At 58.0% G+C, this 23,672-nt stretch overlaps 3 protein-coding genes across 17 annotated transcripts in view; all 3 read right to left on the bottom strand.

Annotated features, from left to right (window-relative positions):
* Nucleotides 1-277: 277 nt before the first annotated feature.
* Nucleotides 278-7,281, bottom strand: GMPPA (GDP-mannose pyrophosphorylase A). 5 transcript variants are annotated; one of them, XM_027514398.1, is made up of 14 exons: nucleotides 6,923-7,281; nucleotides 6,283-6,343; nucleotides 6,080-6,177; nucleotides 5,060-5,163; nucleotides 4,611-4,797; nucleotides 4,189-4,248; nucleotides 2,997-3,127; nucleotides 2,323-2,337; nucleotides 1,832-1,966; nucleotides 1,628-1,725; nucleotides 1,415-1,461; nucleotides 1,114-1,206; nucleotides 835-1,003; nucleotides 278-563 (listed from the first exon to the last, which is right to left on the bottom strand). In XM_027514398.1, the coding sequence occupies exons 2-14, from the start codon at nucleotides 6,320-6,322 to the stop codon at nucleotides 463-465; spliced, it is 1,278 nt and encodes a 425-aa protein (XP_027370199.1). In that variant the 5' UTR covers nucleotides 6,323-6,343; nucleotides 6,923-7,281; the 3' UTR covers nucleotides 278-462. The 5 variants fall into 5 exon arrangements, with proteins under 5 accessions (XP_027370199.1, XP_027370204.1, XP_027370190.1 ...); XM_027514403.1 differs by having other exon boundaries at nucleotides 6,283-6,337; XM_027514389.1 differs by having other exon boundaries at nucleotides 6,986-7,281.
* A 584-nt stretch (nucleotides 7,282-7,865) lies between these two features.
* SPEGNB (SPEG neighbor) lies at nucleotides 7,866-12,045 on the bottom strand. The gene is given in 8 exon segments (XM_027554097.1): nucleotides 7,866-7,978; nucleotides 7,981-8,085; nucleotides 8,265-8,379; nucleotides 8,381-8,409; nucleotides 9,009-9,319; nucleotides 9,942-10,071; nucleotides 10,179-10,274; nucleotides 12,036-12,045. Coding segments are annotated over 8 exon segments (825 nt in total). The 3' UTR covers nucleotides 7,866-7,949.
* Nucleotides 12,046-12,484: 439 nt separating this feature from the next.
* Nucleotides 12,485-23,672, bottom strand: part of SPEG (striated muscle enriched protein kinase) — a 58,755-nt gene continuing 47,567 nt past the window's right edge. For 10 of the 11 annotated variants that reach the window (XM_027514163.1, XM_027514181.1, XM_027514192.1 and 7 more), the window contains 12 exons: nucleotides 21,654-23,655; nucleotides 21,025-21,156; nucleotides 17,833-17,949; nucleotides 17,514-17,681; nucleotides 17,293-17,415; nucleotides 16,976-17,143; nucleotides 16,235-16,850; nucleotides 15,521-15,760; nucleotides 15,217-15,440; nucleotides 14,307-14,382; nucleotides 13,933-14,082; nucleotides 12,485-13,558 (listed from right to left, as the gene is read on the bottom strand). In XM_027514163.1, the coding sequence (XP_027369964.1) occupies nucleotides 13,366-13,558; nucleotides 13,933-14,082; nucleotides 14,307-14,382; nucleotides 15,217-15,440; nucleotides 15,521-15,760; nucleotides 16,235-16,850; nucleotides 16,976-17,143; nucleotides 17,293-17,415; nucleotides 17,514-17,681; nucleotides 17,833-17,949; nucleotides 21,025-21,156; nucleotides 21,654-23,655 (4,209 nt within the window). In that variant the 3' untranslated portion in view covers nucleotides 12,485-13,365. The remainder of the gene's footprint in view (nucleotides 13,559-13,932; nucleotides 14,083-14,306; nucleotides 14,383-15,216; nucleotides 15,441-15,520; nucleotides 15,761-16,234; nucleotides 16,851-16,975; nucleotides 17,144-17,292; nucleotides 17,416-17,513; nucleotides 17,682-17,832; nucleotides 17,950-21,024; nucleotides 21,157-21,653; nucleotides 23,656-23,672) is intronic. The other variant, XM_027514171.1, reaches the window with a different exon arrangement.

The raw sequence follows: 23,672 nt of genomic DNA, 5'->3' as shown, positions 1-23,672 counted from the left end.
AACCCTTACACTACGGAGCCTGAGCCAGGCCCAGTGAAGGGGAACAGGGAGCCAGCATCTGGGTGAAGGCAGGGCCTGCAGGCTAGGAGCCTAGAGGGCCTTCCTCCAGAGCGGCAGAGAGGCTGAGGCTGTAGGAGGGGGAAATTTACCAGGGCTCCAGATTCATTATTCATGAGCCCGCAGCAACAACTCCAATTTAAATGCTAATGTGGGGGGGCCTGACTCAGCTGCCCCCCTTCCACCATCACCCCCGGCCCAGGCACAAGCGGAGTCCGTGCTGGCTCCAGGGTTCACCCGGGTTTATTAGGGAGTGGAGAGGGAGGCCAGAGTCCTCCAACCACCCACGTTGCTCCCTGCAAGTGCGCGTGTGGAGAGCCTGCCTGGACAGAGGCTGGCCATGCAGGCAGGCAGGAGCCTCAGGGGAGCAGATGGGAGTTCAGGGGGGCCTTCTGGCAGGCCCCCTCAAAGGATGATCTGGTTGGTGAAGCTGCGGCTCAGCTCCTTGTGTGGCAGAACAATCGAGTTCAGGATGAGCACCTCGGCAGGGATCCGGACGCGGCAGCCTGCAGTGTGGACCAGGGCACCAGGGAGAAGCCGTGGGGAGGGGAGGGGAGGGGCAATGAGCTGGGGGCCACCGCCATCTGGGGGTGGGGGGGACCCCTCCCTGCCCATCTGTGCCCCCTGCGACTCACACAGGACCTGACACACAGCAGATACTGGGTAAATGTTTGCTCAAGGAATACACACACAGACACACAGGCACACAAACGCTCCCACAGGGCATGGCCATCACCTGTGGAAGTTTCTCGCAGCCCAGCACCCCGGGAAGCATACCTAGTATAGTGATGGCAGGCAGCAGCTTCCCGTCCTTGAACAGGCTCTCACTGTCCATGTGGGCTCGGGGGTCGTTGGGATTGGGGTCATTGGGGGTACCCTCCACACGGGCCCAGCGCCCCACGGTGCTCCCCCAGCCCACGATGCTGTGCAGAACACACGTGTGCTCCTGACAAACAGCACGAAGGGAGTGAGGGGCCAGATGCACAGCCCATGGGGTGCACTCCTCCACTTGGCCTCTGGGGGTGCCACGTGGGCAGCGTGGGCCTGGATGCCTACCTGCAGTGTGGCTCCGTGGAGGACGATGCTCTCTCGGAGCCGCACGCCCTCACCTATGGTCACCCCCTCCCCGATGGAGACGTTGGGGCCCAACTGTGGAGAAAGCACAACCATAGGCCTTGGAGGGCCCCAAATCCAGTCCCCTCACAGAAAAGATAAAGGGGAAGGGACCTGCTTGAGGCCACCCTACAAGCTGTGCACGAAGGAGAGACCCCACCCTGAGCTCGGGAGAATCTGTACCGCCCTACCATCTGATGGCCACCTCCCTTCCTCCCTTCCTCTGGGCTGGGCCACTGCTTACCACCGCCGATGGGGCCACCTTAGCAGTCGGGTGGATGTAAACATTTCCTAGAAGCAGAAGAAAGGACTGGGGGCAAATGCCCCTAAACCACACTTGGTTCAGGGAGTGTGGGACTGAGACTTCACCTCTGGATCTGTGACCAGGAGTCACAGCTCAGAGGGGAGGGGGGCTGAGCTGGGGGGCAAAGGTTATGGATTGGGGCAGGATGGGTACCTCGAATCCGTGGACCCCCTGGCGTGTGCTTGGCCAGGCGTTCTGGGTGAGTGAGCTGGTACTGGCTCAGATAGAGGCGGGAGGCATAGAGGGCTGAGCTGGGGGCCAGAAAGTGGAATGGGGGCTCAGGGGCCAGCAGGGCCTGCGCCCACTGCCCCAAAGTCTCAGATGACCCAACCACCCCATCAGAGGCCACTCCCATACCCTGCGGACTTGATCTGGCTCCAGATCCCGTCAGTGAGGTGCACATAGATCTGGCCCTGCCCGGCCAGGGCGGAGAATACGTCCTGCTCCAGGCGGATGGTACCTGCCCCGGGCCATAGGCCTGAAGAGTCCTCCCTGGCACAGAGGGAGAGATGCTGACATCAGTTCCCCAGCTGAGCCCGACTGGGGGCCAACACAATCTCCTGGGGACAGGGATCAGAGAGAATCCCACCACCTCTCCAGGTCTGGTCAGATCTGCTCCAGAAGGATGCTCACATCTCAGGAAGCTCTCCTATCACCCTCACACACATCACCCGCCTCTCTCCACCCCCACCCCCCGAGTTGCTATGTCCCCAGGCACAGACCTGCTGCCCATCCTGCCCTACATCCAGAGGGAGTTCGACCAGACCTAGGTTCTCCCCACTTTTCCCATTCTCCCCGCCATCCGCCCTCCCTCTCAACTGGATGGAATGAAACACAGACAGACTCACCCCAGAGGAAGGCAGCTGGTGAGGGCAGAGACAGTCACAGAAAGAGAGGGAGAGAGAGAGAGATGGTGGAGATGCCAGCTCAGCAGAAACAGAGAGGCCAGGAGAGATGGAGAGAAAAGCAGAGATGGGTGGGAGTGAGAAGATGGTGATGCGTGAATGAGGCATGAGATGGGAGATGGGCAGGGGAGGAGAGAGTGAAGGCACGGATCCACAGAAGGAGCAGGTCCCAGCCTAGGACGACGACCCTGGGCTGTGGCTGATGATGAACAGGGCTCCGGGGCACTGTGCTCCAGGGGGAGCCTGGGCCTGAGAGTATGGGTGTACGCGCGCGTGCACATGTGTGCACACACACACGCCTGTGTGCACCCATGTGTGTGTGTTGCCGTCTGTTCGGAAAGGCATCTCTGGGACACTCAGGGCTTGAGAGAAATGGACCAGGAGGGGAGTGGGCAGGCAGTGACAGAAGAGGAACTGAGATGGATAAGGAAGAGGGACAGAATGAGGTTAGGAAGGGAGGGACAGGGAGGCTCGGCTGGAGATGACAAGTGGAGACAAGAAGGACAAGGAAGGTGAGCGGGTGGATGTGGAGCCTGCAGAGACTGGGGGCAGGTGGCGGGGGGGGTGGTCTGTGACCAGGGGCACTTGGGGTCACAGGGTCATGGGGCCTGCCTCACAGTTGCCCATCCTGCTGATTTCGCTGGAAGACATCCCGGAGGGGTTTCAGGGCTTCTGGGGAAAAGAGGTAGATGCCGCAGTTGATGATGTCACTGACGAACGTGCTGGGCTTCTCCACATAGTGCAGGACCTGAGGACAGAGTAGGCTGGGGCTAGGGGAGGAGAGGCCACTGCCACCACCTCTAAGACCCCCTGAGCTCCAGGTCCTCCCTGCTGCCAGAGTGGTCTTCCTGCAACGCAGACTGCCCCCGGCTGCTGGCCTTCACCTTCAAGGTAAGTCTGAACTACATGCCTTTCTCCTCCCCACTACCCAGTGTTCCCGGAACACAACTCCATGCTATCGCATACCTGCTCTGGGAATGCCCCTTCCCATCTCTTCATCTGAAAAACTAGGCTTTCAAAACCCAGTGTGAGTCCACTCTGCCCCAGAGCTGGCTTCTCAGATCCGGGCACCCCTGACCTCTGGCCACACCTCACACAGCACTAGTATCATTTGTGATGGCTGGGTTTCCCACTAGTCTGAGATCCTTAGAAACAGGGATTGTCCTTCAGCTCTACTTTTCTTACACCTAGCTAGTGCCTAGCTCAAAACTTCAAAATAAAATTTATGCATGCACATGTGTGTATACATGTATTTTTAATACTAAAGCTGGAACAAATAAAAGGGGTATGTGAAAGTCAGGCTCAGGGAGCTTCACAAACAATGACAGAGACTCTCCACCTTGCTGATTGTACTCTGACTTCCGTAATTCTGGAGACGCTACGTGGCTTCCTGCCTCCGGGCCCTTGCACATGCCGGTCCCTCTACATGCAATGCATTCCCGTCTCCTTCATCTAAACAGATCTTCTCCAGGTAGCCCTCCCCTCCCCCAGCCAGGCAAGGCTGGGTTGGGCCTCTTTTTGTGCTCTCATAGCACCCCAATCATTTATCTGTGACGCCTTCACTCTCGCAATCTCTCTAGAAGGGGTACAAGATGAACAACCGAGGACATACCCCACCTGTTTGACAAGAGTGGGGCCCACCCCAGAGTGGTGCAGCATTTCCAGAGGGGGAGTGGTTGGAGAATGATGACACACACAGGCCCTTCACCCCCTCCTCCCACGCCTGTCTCCTATCTCATGCCTCATTCACTCATCACCATGTTCTCATTCCCAGAGCAAGCACCCAGCCAGCCCCCTCTCTGCTCTCACCTCATGCGTCTGTGAATTCTCCACAATGCAGCCATAGTTGAGGGACTGTGTCCTGTTAGCCTGAAAGACACACACAGACAGTGACCTGCTAGCTCCAGAGCAGCAGGGTCTATTTCCTCTGTCTTTCTTTCCCTCTCCTATAGCACCTGGCACGCATCTCCACGGCAGACAGGGCTTCTGTCTGCAGCAAGGGTGAGAACTGATAGCTGCCGCCACCCCCTCACCCGCTCCCTGCGGCTGAGCAGCCAAAGGGCTTGGGATCTCCACCGCCATCTCCACTGCTCCTGGGGTTTCTAGCACAACTCCATCCTGACACCCATTCCCAGTCCAACCCCCTGGGCTGCCTCCCCGACCCCTGCATTCCAGAAACATTTCTGGATCACACCCCCTTGGCACCTTCCAGCCCCCCAGGGCCCTCTCACCGTGGTGCCAAGGAGCAAGAAAGGGTGTGGCTGGTGTCTGTGGACATCCAACATGGCGCTCAAGGGGAAGTCGGAGCAGACGTCAGCGTTGAGCACGAAGAAGGCTTCAGGGCTTCCAGCCAGGATCTGGTCCCGGAAATGGTAGAGACCACCCCCTGTGCCCAGGGGGGCAAATTCCTGCAGGTACCTGTCCCCAGGGACCCCAGGGCCAGCTCAGTGAGATCAGAAGAGACAGATATGAGGAGCCTGGGTAACTGACTCCTCCTGCTCCCATAGGTACACCTGCCTGCGGTCCACAGAGAAACTCAATAAACTCAGGGATTCACAGATGCCCCAATAAAAATCCTCCTAGTGTGTGAGGTAAAGTCCAGTGGATGGACCCCACTCCCAAGAACCAGAAGTTTAGGGCACTGCCCCCCAACCCCCACACCACCCATGGGCACAAACACCTGATGGGAAGGTTGAACTCCTGCTGGGCAGCTTCCAGGAACCGGGTAAGGGGCTCATCAGGCTGGTAGAAGCCAATAAGCAGAATCTCCTGCATCCCAGGGACCTAGGCATAAAGGAAGAGGTTGGAAGAAAAAAATATCTGATAGGAAAGAATGAAAACGGGGAGAAATCCCGGGTGCTGGCTGCGAAGTCTGGAGACCACAGTTTCCTTCTCAGCTGTGAGCCCCTGGGCACTCACTTTACCACTCTGGCCTGTTTCCTCCTCTGGACAATGAGGAAGTTTGGAGAAAGTCTCAGTCCCTGATGTTTTCATCTTTTATTATTCTATTATCCCCTGACCTCTCACATCTGAACTGGGGCTCACCCTAGGGAAGATTTTGCCTACCAAGCTGTGTTAAAGAATAACCCATTCATTCCCCGCACCCCATATTTATTATCTGTCAACCTGAGCTTGAGATGAGGATATAATTTATCAAGCACCTATACTATACTAGGCACTTTACAAACATGATTGCAAGCTTTGCCATCTCACAAAGCAGGTCTAATCATCTCCGTTTTTACAAATAAGGAAACTAAGGCTCAGAAAGACTAGGAAATTTGCTCATGTTCTTACAGCAAGTAGAAACTAGATTCAAATAAAACCCTGCCTGCTTCAATACCAAAAGCAATAAAGAAATTAGCTCCTCAGTGAGCAAAGGTATGAGTTCTGTGCTTTGCTATCATTAAGGTTCCCCCAGCTACAGCGTTAAATTGTCTCTAAGATTTTTGCCTGATCTCACATTTCATGCTTTAAAAATAGGAGCAGAATCTGAGCACGAGGCCAGATGAGAGACTAGGTTAGGGGAAGACAGAAGGGCATCCGTACAGAACAACTCCAGGGGGCAACATTCACATTTTCATTTGTAAATGGTGGTCCCTGAAGTTATGCCTTGTGGGAAAGTCATGGTTGGAAAAGGGGGAAATATGGATGAAGGAGATGAGCAGGAAGTGAAGTGGGAGAGGAGAGCCTATGGGGTTACCTGGGCACAAGCCTCAATATGGTGCTGGATCATAGGCACCCCCGCCACAGGAAACAGGGGTTTGGGCACCTCAAATGACAAAGGCCTGAAGCGAGTCCCTGGGAGAGGAGAAAGAAGCACATTTCAGCTTCCTGCCTCCTTCTGCACCCACCCAGTCAACCACTTCAGCCCAACCTCCTCCCCTCATTCCCCTGGCTCCTCACCCTTTTGAGGGCCTCCAATCAGGATCACAGCTTTGAGCATGATGGCGATTGCTACCTAAACCTCAAATCCCAACAGAGAAGTTAGGCTCAGATCTCACACCTCAACCCAGGAACCTGATTCATATCCTAACTAGGCCCCAAACCCCAAATAGTAACACTTAGCCCTCTCCAAGGATGTAAATCCAAAGTTCAATATGCACCTGCCCGGGACACAACACCTCATATATTTCACACAACTCAAATCCCAGCCCAGACTCCAGCTGGCCTTCAAACCCCACAATGAATCCACCCAAATTCTGAAATTCACACCCCACAATTTGACCCCTAACAGTCTTCTCTCTGGCCTCAGATTCAGCAAACTCAGAAACTCAGCAAGATACACCCTTCTCAGATCTCAAACCTCAAGAAACCTAAACTCCAAACCCATCAATTCCCAATTGTTGCATCCTGACTAGATCTTAAGCCCTGTACCCCAACAGTGAACCCTGAATATTGAACCTCATACCCTGAGTCCCAAATATCTAACTACAATCCTAAGAATGCCTCCCAAGTACTGAACTAACACTGATGCGTATATAATGCATCCCAAATTCAATTTAAAATAAACCTATATAGGCTGAACCTGAATCCTAAAACTAACCTCTAGGTGATGAACCCCGAATCAAAAGACAGATTCCTTTAGCGTCCCAAACACCGAACCTACCAAGCCCTGAGCACCGATACTGACGACAAGTACTGAATCTCTGGATTCGGAGAACTGATTGTTGACCCTCTGAACCCCACAACTGACTAATAAATCCTAGCCTCGCGCAGCCAGAGATTGTGGTACCAACACAAGAGCGTTAGGGCGGAGAGCCAGTCGAGACCTCCGAGCCGCTCTCGGTCTACCGTCCTCTGCCCGCTAATCCTTTCGGCACCCCTCCATCAGCTCCCTTTACCACTAGTCCCCTTTCGCTAGATCTGTCGCCCGCTACTGCTCACTCCTTCCGCGCACGTGTCTTCTCGCAACTCGCGAGAACTCCTTCGCAGAGTCTGCTGGGAATTGTAGTTCTTAACTATCCTCTTGCTTTCTACCAAGAGCCAGGAGGTGAGATTTATGGGAGAGCACGGGGGCCTGGCCAAGGAATCTAGTGGGCCGGATCCAAATTAGAAGAATGGAGCCTGAGAAACTGAGATTGGAATTTAAGATTAGGTCCTGAGCTGTCTGGGAAAAGGCCCAGGGGTATCAGCCAAAGCAGAGAGCCAGGTCCCAGGGAAGAGCGAGGCTAGAGACCTGAGGGAGTGTGGCCAGTCTTGAGATGGACGGGGCCAGAGTGCAAATCCCCCAGGAGAAGGTGGGGCTTGAGCTATGCAAACGAAGAGAAGGCAAGTGATAGACTTCGTAGTGCAGGAACTTTTTGACCGTGAGAGAAGTCATATCTCAGATTCCCTGTCTGCAAAATGAACCACTGGACTAGGCACCTTCCAAACATTCTGATCCCAACTTTCTGTGACCTTGGTGTGTTGATCTGGAATAAGCGTGGGTGCAAGTGCAGGGGAAATGGCGTCTCAAAAGAACAGAATAGACGCCGAGGGTCAGAGAGCAGCTTTATTAAGCAAGATGAAGGAGGGTGGTCTGACCCACCCACCCGGGGCTCCGGCCAGGGCGACGGGTCTGAGGGTTCCTTTCAGGCCACATCCACGCGAGCGATGGATGGTCCATGCCCAGGCTGTTCTCCACTTACACCTCGTACTTGCCGCTGTCCTCCGGCGTGGCCTGGCGGATAGTCAGCGTCGCGGTGGTACTGCCGATCTCAAAGAACACTCTAGATGGGAAGAAGGGGAGGGCAGGGCCTGGGGTCAGTTTACGCGGGTTCCGCCCGGGGTACTGAACTCCATTCTTCGCCTCCCAGTTCCCCGCCCCCGTCCCACTCCCGCCAATTTCTGGACCCCCGCCCCGCCCAAGCTCCCGCTCCAGGTGCTGTCCTTGCGCAAGTCCTCGCCCTCACCTGTAGTCTTCTTCTCTTCCCCGTTCTTGGCCCAGGCCACGTCGGGCGCAGGCTTACCCAGGATCTCGGCAATCAGCGTTACCTTGGCGCCTTTGCGCGCCTTAGTGTTTATCCGATCTCTTCTGAATCTTCGCTGGAACTAGAGGAAGGGAGAGGGACTGCCACCCAGTAAAAGGACCTAGAGATGAGGCAGGCAGGGCATCACCTCCCCAGCTAATACCCATCTCTAAATACTAGATGGATTTAAGCTCGCTGTGTGATGGTGGGCAGGTCTTTAACCTCGCTGGGGCATCATCTCCTCAACTGTCAAGCGGGACTAATCCCGCCCTTCGCAGAGGTTAATGAAGAAGGATCAATAGAGATTCTAGGGCTGAAAATCTGGAAATGTTCGCACATCTAGCGATGCCTCGGAAATTGCCCTGGGCTGAGAGCCAGAAGACCAGGGCTCTAACCCTGCCTCTGCTTCTGGCTCGCAGTGACCTTGGGGCCCTGGAATAGCGTGACTGAAGCCCTTAGCGGACTTCATAGGCTGGATGGGATGGAATTCTGTGGGTAGGAAAGGAGTACGCGCACGGCCGGCGCTGCGCCCTGGTCTGCGGCTCAGGCTGTGCGGGGGCTGGGCCACATCCCCAGGAGGACTCGGGGAGGCCCAGCGGTAAGCGCAGCAAGACCAGGCTGTGGGCGCCCGCCAACTGGTGCTACTCCGCGCGGTGACGCTGCCCCCAGGGCGCGTAGTACCTTCCACAAGGATACGCGCCGAGTCGGAGCACTGGCCGAAGGGGTTGGTTACGTTCACGCTGTACTGGCTCAGATCTGCCATCTCGCCATCGTGCACCACCAGTGCCACTACGTCAGGGTCCTTGAAGACATAACGACACTTGGGCCCGTCGCGCAGCTCCTTGCGGTCCTTGCCGCAGCGGATGAATAGGTCCGGGAAAGCCGAAACGCGGCAAGTCAGCTTCGCCGCGCCGCCCTCCATCAGCAGCACCACGTCCTTCAGCGGCTCCAACACTCTCGGTGGCCCCTTCTCGCGCAGCTCCTTCCAGGACCTACCCGCACGGTCCAAGTCAGGCCCCAAGCTCTCATGACACGGCCCGGGCCCACCTGCAGCCCTGTCCATCCGTACAGCATCCCTTGCTCCCCATCCACCACCCAGCCCACTAGACCCTTAAACGTGTGGGGGTGGGTAGGGAAGGCAGCCGCTCCTGAATTGTTAGTAAAATTGTCTTCTCTGGCAGCCACCCCTCCACCCCTCAGAAACCGCTCTACTCTAAGTCCAGTGACCCTACAGGTACATGACACTGTGCTCAGTCAGTATCAGTTCAGTCACTCAGTCGTGTCCGACTCTTTGCGGCCCCATGGAGTGCAGCACCGCCAGGCTTCCCTGTCCATCACCAACTCCTGGAGCTTACTCAAACTCGTGTCCATCGAGTTGGTGATGCCATCCAACCATCCATCCATTCTCCTCCCGCCTTCAATCTTTCCCAGCATCAGAGTCTTTTCCAATGAGTCAGGTCTTCGCATCAGGTGGCCAAAGTATTGGGGTTTCAGCTTCAGCATCAGTCTCCCCAACCCCCCAAATACAGTCTACCCCCATCCCCCAAATGCAGTCGTGAGCGTTCTGCAGCTCCAGCTCCCTTCCTCCAGCAATTCTCCAGAGCTCCCCCTTACCTGTCGTCCTGGTAAGAGGCCTGGATGCGAATGGCTGCTTTCTGAACCTGGGGGTCATTGATATCCAGCATACATCCAGGGGGAGGGGCTGCAGCGGAGCAGAACACAGCCGCTGGTTTTCTGGCAGGAGCTGGGGAGCAGGAAACAAAGAGGTCTAGGTTGACACAGAGATTCCGAATTTCAGCCTTTTCCCTGTAGGTTCAGAACATCCCCCTATGTGAGAGTGTCTAGGCTGACCTGAAGATCTAGACTCGCTGTGAGGGCTCAGCTTCACCCTGCTGGGTGGCAGGCGGCATGGCCTTCCAAACGGCAGGGCCAGGGCACAGGTAGTTGCTCAGCCCCAGGCCCAGGTTTTATACATGGCTCCCCTCCTTGCCTTCTTTGGCGAGGCTGCCCCAAGCCCCCGGGGACCCAGCCTCCATTCCCTGACCCACACAGTCTCCTTATTTAGCCTGAGGATGCCTGGGATGCTAGCTCAGCCACTGGGGCAGCCCTCAGGGGAAACCTGGGTGGCTCTGGGGTGCACCACACGTCAGCACCCAGAGAGCTGGGCAGCTGGGCATGGCCCCATCCCCTTCCCAGAGCAGGGGCTATCCATCTCACTTCCAGGAGAACTAGGCACAGCTTCAGGTCGACAGGAGACTCAGCTCCCTGCTGGGGAAGTTTACACTCAGGTCAGTCCCTGGAGAGAGAGACAACATGTGGGTCCTGGACACAGTCAGTTAAGGGGTGTGAGTGTTTGTTGGAGGTGCCCTTGAATAAAGCCAGAGTGGTGATGGGCTTCACTGTCCAGCTAGCCAATTATGAGAGGCCCACGTGGCAGTCAGGACCAATCTGGAAACACCTTACTCCCCCCAACCCCAGGAGTCTAGGGTTGTCATTTCCACGCTGTGCCTCCTGGTGGTAAACAGATAAACCTAGAAGGGACCTTAAGGATTTTTGAGAACAGCCACCCCTCCTGCTGCCCCATTCCCACACTCCCCTCCACGGGACATCGTAGGGTCTGGCTGCGCTACACTGTCCCTGGAGATTGGCACTGACTCTGACCCTCTAGGTCTGCCCAAGCTCCCTCCCTGGGCATAAGCTGGTGTATAGGGGCATCAGACCACCAGGGGTGAGGGGGCTAACTCCTCTAAGATTTGCCTGGAGTCCAGTCCACCCAGGCCAGGGCACTAGATAAGCCTTGCTTCCCTTCACTGTAACTGCCTGCCCAGGTGTGGAGCGCTGTCAGCTTTTGATCAGAGCAGTTTTGACACGGCTCTGTTGACATAAATTACCTTTGCTCCTCCAGGTTTGGAACAAGCAGTTCACATGCCATTTCCAATGGAGATGAGAGGGAAGCTCAAGATCAGAGGGGGGACGGGAGAAGAATTTTACCATTTATCAAGATATGAGTTCAGGCACCTCATTTTTATATGAAAACACTTGCAGTGTGTAGGGGATTAGAGACTCTCACAGGCAAACTGTATATCTTCATCGCTAAAATGGCAGGTGGTAAAGGTGGCTCTCTGGCCCCTTCCAGCTGGCCCTAATATTCTGTTATTTTATGATGATGGGGTTTGGCTCTTCCCTTGTGTCCTGAGAAGCCAGAGAGGCTGGGCTGGGCAAAAGGTGGTTTGGACTACAGCCAAGGGAGCCTCAAACTTGATCAGCAACACACCAGCACCAGCTCAATGTGCTCACGGTGAAAGGCTTTATTCCTTTTACATGGCCAAGAACAGAGTTTTCAGTCTGGGGAGGGACAGTGGGGCACAGTCCCTCTGGACACAAGAACTGGCTCCCCCTCCATCCACCTCAGGGCAGGGCAGCCCAGTTACAGGACCCAGTGATCCTTCTGTGGCACTGCAGGAGGGCGGCTAGAGTCAAGGTACCTTAGCACCCAGTGGATCCCTGGCTTGCCGTGGGAATAAGAAGGGCCAGACTTAGTGTCCCTGGGCCCCAAGAAAATCCTTATCTATGGCCCCATCGCAGCAGGCGCACTGACGGCACTCACAGCTGTTTGGTGTGAGTGTGCTGATTGGTGCTCTGACACAGAGCGTGGGCGCGTGAGCCTGCCCTGCTTTCCTCTACAGCTCTTTCACCATCTGCTCTCACCAATCATCATGATGAAACCCCCTCTGCTCCAGGGGTCAGGACAGAGCTGCCCTGTCCCCTGAACAGAGTGAAGAAGGCTGAGCCAGGATGGGGGTGTGGGCTGGTCCCTTCCAGAGCCCAGCATCCTCCCATTGCGATGATGGAACATGTGAGAAGAAGTCGGGGCCACCCATATAGTTAGAGGCTGGGGGTGGGGATTCAGTGGTCCTGCCAGGATTTCAGAAACTTTAGAGGGAGAAACACACCCACATCTTTCCTTTCTCAAGAAATAAGGGACAGGTGAGGGGCCAGGAGGGTCAGAGGGCAGGGGAGGAAGGTCCTAAGGTGCTAGGTGGTATACCTCGGTTCTCACTGGTCCAGAAAAGGCTGGAATGCCCCGTCCCAGTACCCTGGCATTGTGTACGCGCTGTACCCCCCAGTCATCCCTCCCCATAGACCACACACATAGGTCCTGCTGCTTGCTGTTTTTATTTTCCTTGTGACAGATAGACAGACAGCTGCACAGACAGCTGGATGGCTGGGGGTGGGGTGGGGATGGTCAGGACAACATAGGCAAGAGGGATTGGATGGCAGGGAGACTTCATAAAAGTCAATAAATAAATAAATATGAATGAGAAGGAGGGTGAAGGCCACAGAGAGGCGGTGGGGACATCCTCGGGCCAGCGCAGAGGGCCCAGCGCTGCGTTCACCGGGATAGGAGGAAAGCGCTGCTGGCTTGAGACCCCGCCTCCAGCCTTCAGCCCTCCACGCTTCTCCTTCTGGGGAGGCTGGCAGCTGGCCGCGCGCCCCCACCTGAGTCCTCTCTCCTCTCCCTCTCCCACCTCGCTGCCCTCTCTCACATACTGCCTCTGGCTCTCTGGCACTGTCTCCACGTCCTGTTCCTGCTTCAGTGACACTCCCAGCCCCTGGCCTGTAGACACCCCGGGCTTCCCCCATTTCCTCCTCTCCATTCATTCACACCCTCTTGGGTTGGTTCTCCCCCAGATGCTCAGTCTCCCTCCCCCGGAACCTCCATAGAGTCTCCCCCTCCCTATGCCTCGGCTTCTTTTCCTCACTTGCCCATTCCCTCCTTGTCCCTCTTGACCTGATCCTGACCCCACCCAGCCTGGCCCATGGGTCTCCGGCTCTGACTCCAGCTGGGTGGCATTGGCCGAAGCCCAGGGTCTCTGTCCCCACAGGTCCATGAGGTAATAGCCCGGCCGGATGTTGGTGCTGGTGGTGTCCGAAGCCCCCCTGGGCCCACCCGGCTCCACGGGGGCCCTGGAATGTCCCGGGGCGTCAGCGGGAACCCCAAGTCGAAGCCCGCAAGGCCGGGCTGTGGTCCGAGGCGCTAGGGGCTGCCTGGGTAAGAGCGGAGCAGCACCTTGTGGCGGGTGGCGGCCTCGGCCCTGCGGCGCCGCTGCTCGCCCAGGAACTCCTTGAGCCGGTTGGTGGTGAAGGTGAGTGTCTGGCGGCGCAGTTTCATCAGGTAGGCATCCTGCAGCCACGGGTGAGCCAGGCAGTCCTGCACGGAGGGCCGGCTCCTGCCAGGCCAAGCCAGGGACAGTGAGGCTGGAGGCATGGCTCCCAGAGGAGGACAGACTCCACCCTCCCAGAGACAGGACTCCCAATCCTGGATTCATCCCTAGGGAATGAGCCTGGACATCTCTGGGACTCAGTTTCCCAGTCTCTGAAATGGGGACAATGATTCTGCCTGTGTCATAGGGCTGTTACGGGCTTTAAATGGTGGCAGAACAGCCACTTAGGAGAAGTAGGCGTAGTAACCGTAGTAATAGCAGCAGCAGTGTATTATTGGTGTGGGGTAGGAGTTGGGGGGCTTAGGTGTGGGCTGGGCCAGGGCAGTGTGAGGCTGGGAGAAGGTCATGCTGGGAGGCTGGCAGGTGTGAGACCCACTCACCAGGGATGTACTGAGAGGACCTTTCGCAAGAAGAGGGTGGCACTCTGGGATGTGTTGGGATACAGCTGGAAGGCATCAAAGCGGCCCCCCACAATGCGAGCCTCTGTTTCCTGGGGGTCTGGCTCATAGAATGGGGAGCGTCCACTGAGCCTGCAGAGGAGACAGTTCAGTTAAGAGATGCAGACTGAGGGTCAACTCACAGGTCCAGGGGGACAGTAGTGTGGGGATTTCTAGGGGCACAGCACTCGGGGACAAGGATACCTGGATATTTGTGTGTGTACATGCATGTGTGTATGTGTGCATGACTAGTGCACATGCATGTGTGGGTGGGGACGTGGGGGTGCAGGCAGAGGGTGGGGCCTGGGGGCACTCACATGATGTAAGTGAGCACACCCGCTCCCCAGATGTCCGTGGCAGAGCCGATGGGGTCTCCCTTTACCATCTCAGGAGCTGACAGGAGACAAGAGCCCATGGTGAGCCAGCTTCCAGGTGGCAAGGGACCAGAGAGAGGCAGAGTACGCCACTGGGGGCTTGGGAAGCAGGACGGTGCCCAGGTCACCAGACAATGGGTACAAGCAGAGCAGCAGGCCCCGGATACTGGTGGGCTGCATGGCCCCCAGGCGAGACTTGGGGCACCTGAGGAATCATCCCAGGCACTGAATGTGTATGTGTGGGGGTCCCCAGAACTACAGAGGAGCTAAGAAGCAGATGATCACAAGCTGTCTCAGATCAGCTCCAAAGGTAGGCGCTCATTCACGAAGAGTATGGCCAACACCGAGATTAAGAGCCTCTGAAATCAGCTGGGCTGGCTCTAATCCCAGCCTGCCCCTTCTAGTGACAGGACCCTGAGCACTGTACTAAACCCATCTGGCTTTCCGTTTCCTCCTCTGTAAAGTGTGGCTTGCACAGTTATTCTAGGGAATGGAGATGATGAACAGAGTATTTAGCAGGTAGCTAAATGGTAGCTAGTTTCCCTTATTTATATAAATTAATAATCAATTCTCCTGTGTTTATCACATCCTGGGTCTACCATGTACACTGATACTGAACAAACACCTCCCTGCACCTCTGTTTCCTCATCCGTAAAATAGAGGTAATATTATGCCAATCTCCAGGGCTACTGTGAAGAAAAATTGAAAAAAATCCATGGAAAGGACTTAATTCGCGGCTCACATACAGTAAGCACTCAATAAATGCCACGTGTGTGGGTGAAGTGGGGTGAGCCCTGGCTGCTGCCCCTTTGCGAGTACCCCATTCCCCCCTTAGATAGCATGGTGCCCTCACCCATGAACTCCAGTGTGCCCGTGCGGTGACCCAGGGGCCGCAGAGCCTGGGGGTTGTAGGGCTGGGCACTGCCAAAGTCCACGATCTTGAGGGCGTTGTCAGGGGCCAGCAGCAGGTTGTCTGGCTTGATGTCCAGGTGCAGCACGTGGCGGCCATGGAGGTAATCCAGGCCTTGTAGCAGCTGCACCACATAGGTGGCCACATCATCCTCTGAATACCGGAATCTGGAGGGATGGGGGTGTCAGGGGACAGCCGAGCCCAGCTCCCCCACCCCAGCTCCCTGCCCGCCCAGATGCCCAGCCACCTGTCGCTGAGCCCACAGAGAAGCTCCCGGTTGCCGCAGCTCTCGGCGATGAGCACGAGGTAGCGCGGGGTGATGTAGGCTTCGTGCAGGGCCATAAGCCGCTCGTGGTGCAGGGTCCTCAGCACCTCGTACTCCTGCAGGACCTGCCGCTTGCCCTCGGCCGCGTATGGCACAATCTTGGCCACGAATGTTCGCCCGGTGGCATTCTCCCGGCAGGCACGCACCACACCAAAGCGACCCCTATGCATTGGGGGGCATATCATAGGCTCAGAGGAGGGAGGGAGCACTTGAACTGTGCCAACTAAGCAGAGGGTAAGCAGGGACCACTGGGAGCAAGGATGCTGTGGTTCCCAGGGTGGGCCCTGGAGTTCACTCCTGGGATCCTGGGTTTGAGTCCCAGCTCTGCTCTTCACTGACTCGGCACTTCAGGCATATCCTGTAACCTCCCCAACCCATCCATGGAATGGAATAATGCAACGTCCCTCTTTAGTTTTCAGTTGTAAAAATTAAGATCACGAGGCCAAAGCACTGGGCATGACGCCTGGCACAGAGAAAATCTGAACTTACTCAGGCTAAGGACCCAGATCTCATCTTCCCAGGCACCCCCAACTCCCCAGCCAGGCTGGTCTTCTCTCTGAACCCCTGTTGCTGCCAAAGCTCCATGTACTCCCCACCTCTGTCCTCCTTCCCTCCCCCAGCCCTGGTCCCGCTTGCCTGGCCTTCTCCTCCAGGAAGGTGTATGGTTTCTGAGGAGGGCCCTGTCGAAGAGTGGTGCCCTCTGGCTTAGGAGCCCTGGGGGGACCACCCCCAGGGGAGCCAACCACCTCCTTGGCTGGGCTGAGGCTCCGCACAGTCACTTTGGTGGGCTCAGGAGGGGGCTCGGGGGCTGGGGGCTCAGGGGCTGGTGGTGCAGACACAAAGGAGGTCACCATATACAGGGGCATTGAGGAAGAGGCTGTTTTCACCACTTGAGGGGCAGAGGCTGGGATGGGGGTCCCAGTGTCAGGGACGGAAGACTTGGGCTCACTTGGGGAGTCCTGGGCACTGGGTGGGGTAGGTTCTACTTGCTGGGCAGCCTGCAGGCCCCGGTGCTTTCGTGGGGGGGTTTGGGGTGGTGGACCCACAGCCTTGAGGGAGGACAAGGCCTGGCTGGGGGGTGCTGGAGAAGATGAAGGGCCGAGAGGGGCTGCCTGGGGGCCTGGGGGAGCAGGAGCTGGGGAGGGGCTCAGGGGAGGGGCCAGTGAGGTAGGAGCGTCAGGAGGCGGGGCCCTGGCTGGCCCTGAGGTAACAGGGGCATCTCTGTGAGCAGCAGATGGCAGAGCTGAGGAATCTAAGTAGAGACAGAGAAAACCATCACCATGGTGCCTCAGGGGCAAAACCAGGTGCTCCAAGAAGGGGCTGGACCTGGAGTTCAGTAACCCTGCCCTCCCTGGCCACCCCTGCCATCCCACTGACCTTGCACGCCCCTGACGAGGACCTTCTCAGAAGGGTTGCTGAAAGGCCCTTGCCCAGCACGGTTGGCACAGGCCACACGGAACCTCACAGCCATGCCGACTGGTAGGTGGGTCACGTTGTAGTAGCAGTCGGGGATGCCCGAGCTCACGGGGTGCCAGGAAGACTCCCCTACAGGCAGCATGGGGCAGGGGCTGAGGCCACAGAAGAGGTGGCCCAAGCTCCCAGTGCCATCTGTGAGGAGCTCAGGGAAGGTACTTGTCTCCCCAACTTCACCCTCCACCTGCCCCCCACCCCTGACCAGCCTGCCAGTCCCTCACCATCCACCCGCCGCTCCAGCGTGTATGTGCAAGGCGCCTTGCTGTCTCCCGGCTTCCAGAGCACCAGTGCTGTGTCCTGGTAGGTCTGGGGCACCTCAGGAGGAGCTAGCTTTCCTGGGGTACCTGGTGAGAGAAGTGGAGCCCCAGTGAGCCCCTGCACCCCATCGAGTCCTGTCCCACCACCCACATCACTGCCTCCTGGGTCCCTGCCCTGGACTCACGAGCCACAGCCACGGTACAGGAGCTGGTGATGCTGCCAAGGACGTTGGTGGCGGAGCACTCATAGAGCCCCGCATGCCGCTTGCCCGCCCGGGGGATGCTCAGTAGCTGACGACCATCTTTGCAGGACACGATGATCACCGAGGGCTCTGACCGCAGGGACTGCTTGTCTGCGGGCAAAAGAGGAGAAGGACGGGCTGCAGAGTGAAGTAGCACATGTGTCCTCTGGGCCCCCTCAGCTGCCACTTCCCGCTGAACATCCCCTGGCCGTGGGGCCACCTGCCTACTCCTCTCTCTCTGGAGGAGATGTGATCGCCTCACCTTTCATCCAGGAGATGTGGGGTGCAGGGCAGGCTGCCGGCAAGCAGAGCAGGGTGGCTGCCTCTCCCTCCAGCAGCACCTGGTCCTTGAGTTTGATGTGGAAGACTGGGGGAAAGTCTGAAGCGACAGCAAAGATGGTCATGGGTCTGCGGGAACCCCGGCTCCCTCACCGCTGATGGAGGGGAGGAGGCATGTGAGAGCTAGCACTGCCTGCAGAGGGCAGAGTGAAAGGCCATCTCTTCCCAGGCAGATGGGGGAAGGAGGTCTTGCCTTTGAGAATTTCCTTTGGGGTGAGCATGACTTTCCCAGGCACTTGCTGTGTGTATAACTATCTTTTCCCTTCACTGATTATTGAAGACATGTCGTAGTTGCTACCTTGTATGTTTGTAAGTCACTTTAAGCACAGCTTGGCACTAAGTAAGTGCTCTACAAACACCTGGTTTTGTTTTATTTTTATTTGACTATGCTGCACGGCATGCAAGATCTTAGTTCCCTGACCAGGGATTGAACTCGCGCCCCCTTGCAGTGGTAGCAGAGTCTTAACCACTGGAATGCCAGGGAAGTCCCTATAAGCACTTGCTAAATAAGATGAAAACAAATATTGAAAAACTACAATGGTTAAGCTCCTGCAATACCCATTCATTCTGGGGTACATTAGGACAAGTGACAGGAGCTGGTGACCTGAACTGAGACTCCCAAGACTGAACATACATTCAGTCAAAATGTGCAATTTCAAAAGACCTAAAGTCAAGGCAAACCTGGGGCAGACCCTGAAAGTGTGTCAGTCTCCCCCATCCCTTGTCCCCCCTAGGGTCTGGGGCACCTGTCCCAGACCTTCTACACCCTCCTACAGATCAGCTAAGTGGCGAGAGCTTTTGAAACGGAAAGACACCGTGTCTACATGACCTTAGACCATGTCTGTAAATTGAGGAAAATAACACCAAACTCACAGAGTTGTCATGAGCATTCAAAGAGGCAAGTAAAGCGCTTAGCAGATGTCTAATATATAATAAACGCTCATAGATGCTAGCTTCTATTGTTGTGATTATTATCTCGTTAACATGCCCAGTGGAGAAGCCAGCACAGACCCCCAAAGAGGCTGTTTCAGCAAAGCTGGCTTCACAGCAGGCTGGTGAATGGGCCCACGGCAGGGCTGCAGATGGCTACTGTCTTTGCTCCAGGTCTTTGCTGGCCTTGTGGCTCATTAGTGCCCTGAGGATTTGCACTTCTGCTCCCTGGGAATGTCTTTTTAGAAAAATCCCATCCTGGTCTGGTGATGGTAGTGGTGTGTGTGGGGGGTGGATTTCTTTCATGTGGACTGAGAGGTAGATACACCTGGGAGCCCTGGCTCCTGCCTGTCTGCGGAACCAGCAGGGGGCGGGATGTGGATGAGCTGGGAGAAGAGGATCTGCAGAAGAGGCTGACAGGACGTCAGCCTGCCCCTTTTCCCACTGTACCCCAGCGCTCCCCTAGGAGGGCTCCCACACCCAGGTGCCATCAACATAAAGGGAATATGGTTTTGTCAATGACCACCTTCAGATCAAGGAGGATACTGGGTAGCGGGGAGAGAGACGGAGCCAAGGAGAAGGAGAGATGAAAAGTGACCCTGGTCCAGCTCTGCCAGTCCCACTCATGATCCTCCCAGGGGCCAGCCCGACTTGGGAAGGTGGACGTGGGACAGCCTTCTTCCCGAGGGGAGAGGGGCAGAGGATGAAGTAAGGAGACATGGCCTTGGCAAGAAACCAGCTGCACAAGCAACATGGAGTCGGGAGGGGGGGCCCCAGGTGGAAAGGGATCAACTGTCCCCAGGCCTCGGGCTGGCTTCTCTCTCTACGCAACCCCCCACCCCCCACCCCTCCTTCCCTGCCCCTGCCCCCACCGGCCGGCCTCCCTCCCTCCTCTTCCCTCACTACAGCCCCCTCCACCCACTGCCTAGAGTGAGATGCCCAGACTCCCCCACCACCAGCCAAGGAGGGACGAGGTCACATGTTCAGTCATGAGCCCTGCTGAGATGCATCTGGAACAGTTCTGAGGAGTTTTATCGGAAACTGGAGAAGAGATCTATGACTGATAAAGGCCCTGCATGTAGCCTGGTGTGGTGGGCCTGCTCCTCTCTGCAGGTTGGTCTGGAAACCCTGGCCTCCTGAACTTCTGCCATCCGTGAGTAATGCTCCCCACTTTCAAGGGGAGGACTGAGGTGACCCAGGGGGGAAATACCTCCCCCGCCGTAGCCCCGGGACGTGGGCAGAGAGATAGACCAGGGCATATCCCAGGTGTTGCTCCCCCCAGGAAAGAGCCCCGGAGGTGGCTTGTCTGTGTGCAGAGCCTTTGGTGGGGGCAGAGGGGATAGGGAGGGGCGATCGGGTGTTCAGGGCTATAGAGAAATGGAAGGTTGAAGGCACAGTCCAGACTGTGGGCCTCTAGGCTGGGAGAGAAAGAGTGTCTTTGGGAGCACGTTCACAGGCTTTCCAGATGGCTCAGGGGGTAAAGAATCTGCCTGCTAACGCTGGAGACTCAAGAAACGAGGGTTTGATCCCTGGGTCAGGAAGATCCCCTGGAGCGGGAAATGGCAACCCACCCCAGTATTCATGCCTGGAAAATTCCGTGGCAGAGGAGCCTAGCGGGCTATAATCCATGGGGTCGCAAAGAGTCAGACGCAAATGAGAACACACACAACAATCCTGTGTACACACAGCACAGGGGGCGCTGAGGGACAGGGAGTCCGATCCTGAGCTCCATCAGAATCACACCCAGGGACAGAGACCTCTGTGTGGTGGGGGTGGGCAGCTGGCCAAAGAAAGGCATTAGTACGATATCACAAAGCCACTTCTGGGCTCTGGGTGCAGAGGGTCATACAGTCCAACTTACTACCAGCTCTGTGACTTGGACAAGCTACTTAGCATGGCTAAGCCTCTGTTCCCTCACCTGTAAAATAGGCAGATGACAAGACTAGCTCCTAAGCAATGTTCGAGGGGCGAGTGAGGCAATGCTTGTTAAGTGCTTAAAGGACACTTGGTGTTGCTAATTAATGGCAGCTGAAGCAATTATGATGATTGTTGTTCTTTCCTGACTCCAGGCCCCCTCCACCACTGCCAGGGCTCCTCCAAGCTACAACTTGTAGCCAAGTTATACCCGGCTGTAACTTTTCCCTGGGGCTCGCAGGGGGCTACTCACCCAGCAGGCCTGGATTACCTGACTCACTGCGCACATACTGGTGACCCAAATCCTCCTGGACACTGCCAGAGAGGTTAGGCTGTGACAACCTCTTGTCCTTCCGCAGCCGAGAGAGGCCCCAGCGCAGGCGGCTTCGACTTTCTGCAGGAGCTGTGAAGAACCAAGCCTGTGAGCACTTGCCCAGCCACTACCAGGGAATAGAGAACTTATAGCCCTGACCCTTCCCTGGTGGTTCAGTCGGTAAAGAATCTGCCTGAAATGCAGGAAACCCAGGGTTCAATCCCTGGGTGTTGGGAAGATCCCCTGGAGAAGGGCATGGCAACCCACTCCAGTATTCTTGCTTGGAGAATTCCATGAACAAATGAGCCTGGCAGGCCACAGTCCATAGGGCCACAAAGAGTCACAAAGACTCGAAGCGACTAAGCCTCGACACCGGCCGGCTCCTGCAAGAGCCTCTATCCTTCAGCCTTCTGCCGCCCTAGTCCTGCCAGTTCTGTCCTGGGGGCCTCCAGAAATATCTCCGCTTCTTTGCGCTGGGAGTCCCTGGTCCTCTCATTCTCCCCGCACCTGACATACCAGCCTCGCCCCCCCCCCGCCAGATCCCACCACACCTGTTTACGCTTTCGCCCCCTGGGGCCCCTTCTCACCAGAGGAGCCCGACGTAGCGCTGGCCTCGGAGCCCAGGGACTCCGCGGAAGGGGTGGCGGCGCCGGCTTGGGCCGCCAGCTGATTTTGCGCGAGGTCCAGGCGCCGCAGACTCTCGCCCTCGGACGTGGCCCTGCGCAGCCGGCCGAACAGCGGCGTGCTGCGGCCCGACGCGCCCCCCGAGTCCTCGCTGCTGCCGCTGCGCTGCAACCGGCTCGACAGCCGCTCCAGCGTGGAGCTGAGCCTCCGGCGCACCGTCAGCACCGGGGAGCCCCGCGCCGAGCTGCCGCCCTCCGAGCTCTCGCCGTCCCCGCCGCGGGGCTCCCAGGCCGGGTGGCGCTGCGCGGGCGGGGTCCGCCGCAGACGCTGGGACAGCGACAGCGAGAGGCGGCGCACAAGGCCTGGCTCCCCGACCGCCCTGAGGTCCTGCACGGAGCGCGAGCGCTCGGGCCGTCGCACCAGCTCCAGCGGCGTGCCCGCCGGGCTGGGCCGGTAAATGCCGTCCTCCTCCTCAGCCCCGCGGAAGGGGCCGCGCTCCTCCGACCGCGAGCGGCTCAGCAGCCGCAGCCCCCGCGACAGGGGCGACTCCCGGCTGCGCTTGAACTTGGCCTCGAACACGGCCTCCGACTCCAGGTTCTCGATGCTGCTGCTGAGACTGCTCCCTGGCCTGCGGGGGACCGCCGGGACCCGGGCTTTTTCGGCTGGCCCTGGGGTTGCTCCGGCTCCCGGCAGCAGGCGCTTCTCCGAGGCTCCCGGAGGTGGGGAGGCCACCCTGGAGAACACAGCCGGGTGGGGCTTGGGTTCCAACCGAGATGCTGGAGACCGAGATGTAGGAGATACGACTGCGCCCTGTGGGGGGCCTTGCGCCTGGCCTGGCAGCTGGAGCGACTGCATGATCTGCGCATACGGAGTGAGCGGAGGCGCTAGGGTTTGCAGAGCTGTGGGGGGCTGTGTGGGCTTGGGGCCCCGAGCTGGTTCTGGCGTAGATTCTGGGGCCTTCTCTCGGGCAGGCTGGGGTGCTGGAGGCTGTGCAGCCTCACTGGGGGTGCCCACAGGAGGTTCTGAAGACTTAGGGGTGCTGGGCTTGGCTGCACTGGGCCGCACGGGGCTAGGTGGTTGGGCCTCGCTGAGGGCGGACAAGGAAGGAGACTCCTGCAGCTTGCGGGCCCCCAGCCGGGCCACGGGGATCTCAAGGGGTGCCCCTGCTCGGCGGTGCCGGCCCCGGGTCTCTGCCTCACCCTGCGAGAAGCTACTGCTCTTCTGCAGGCCCCGAGCCTCAGGTGGGTGCTGGTGGTGGGGTGCTGCCTCGCTGGAGGCTGCCCGCGCCAGCCGGGGGTCACGAGCCCGGCCCCCCAGGCTCTCCAGCAGGGGGCCCCTAAGGCCGCTGACCTTGCCATCATCGGGGCCACCCCTCAGCAGCCGCTGGCGCAGGGCCTGCAGCCTCTGGGCATACTCGCCCTCACCCAGGCCTCCTCGGGTCAGGCGGGTGGCCCCCGGGCTGGGGCTTCGGCGCTGCGGCAGCTCGACGGACGCTGCCTTGTGCAGGCCCCGGCCCGGTTCCCTCGGCCCGGCCCGGGGCAGGGCGCTCTCAGCCGAGCTGCCCCTGCGGAGCTCTGCCCGCCGGGGGCTGGGCCCGGACGGGGACTCCTGGCCTGGGGAGGGGAGTGCCTGAGGGCTGGGGGCCTCCTGGTCCTGAGAGGGGGCCTTTCCTTGTTCCTGCCAGTCCATGGGGGTGGCCGCCCCAGCCTCCAGGGCCCCGAGGGCCTCATCCTCAGTGGGAATGTCAGTGAGGGACACCCGGGAGCCCGAAAACTCAGGCTGCAGGGGTCGGGGCACAGAGGGCAGCTCCTCCAGCTCTTCCTCTTCAGAGTCGGATGATGACGACAGCCCTCCACTAGGGGGTGGTCTTCGGGGCACGGCCACCCACACCCGCTCCGGGGGTGCTCGCAGCAGCTCCGGGATGGGGCGCAGCACCAGGTGGCACTTGTAGCTGATCTGGGAGCGCTGGAGACAGGGTACCA

Source organism: Bos indicus x Bos taurus, chromosome 2 (assembly GCF_003369695.1).
Source record: "Bos indicus x Bos taurus breed Angus x Brahman F1 hybrid chromosome 2, Bos_hybrid_MaternalHap_v2.0, whole genome shotgun sequence".
Taxonomy (NCBI): Eukaryota; Metazoa; Chordata; class Mammalia; order Artiodactyla; family Bovidae; genus Bos; species Bos indicus x Bos taurus.
Note: the sequence above shows the minus strand (reverse complement) of the source record. Positions and strands in the feature narration are given on the sequence as shown.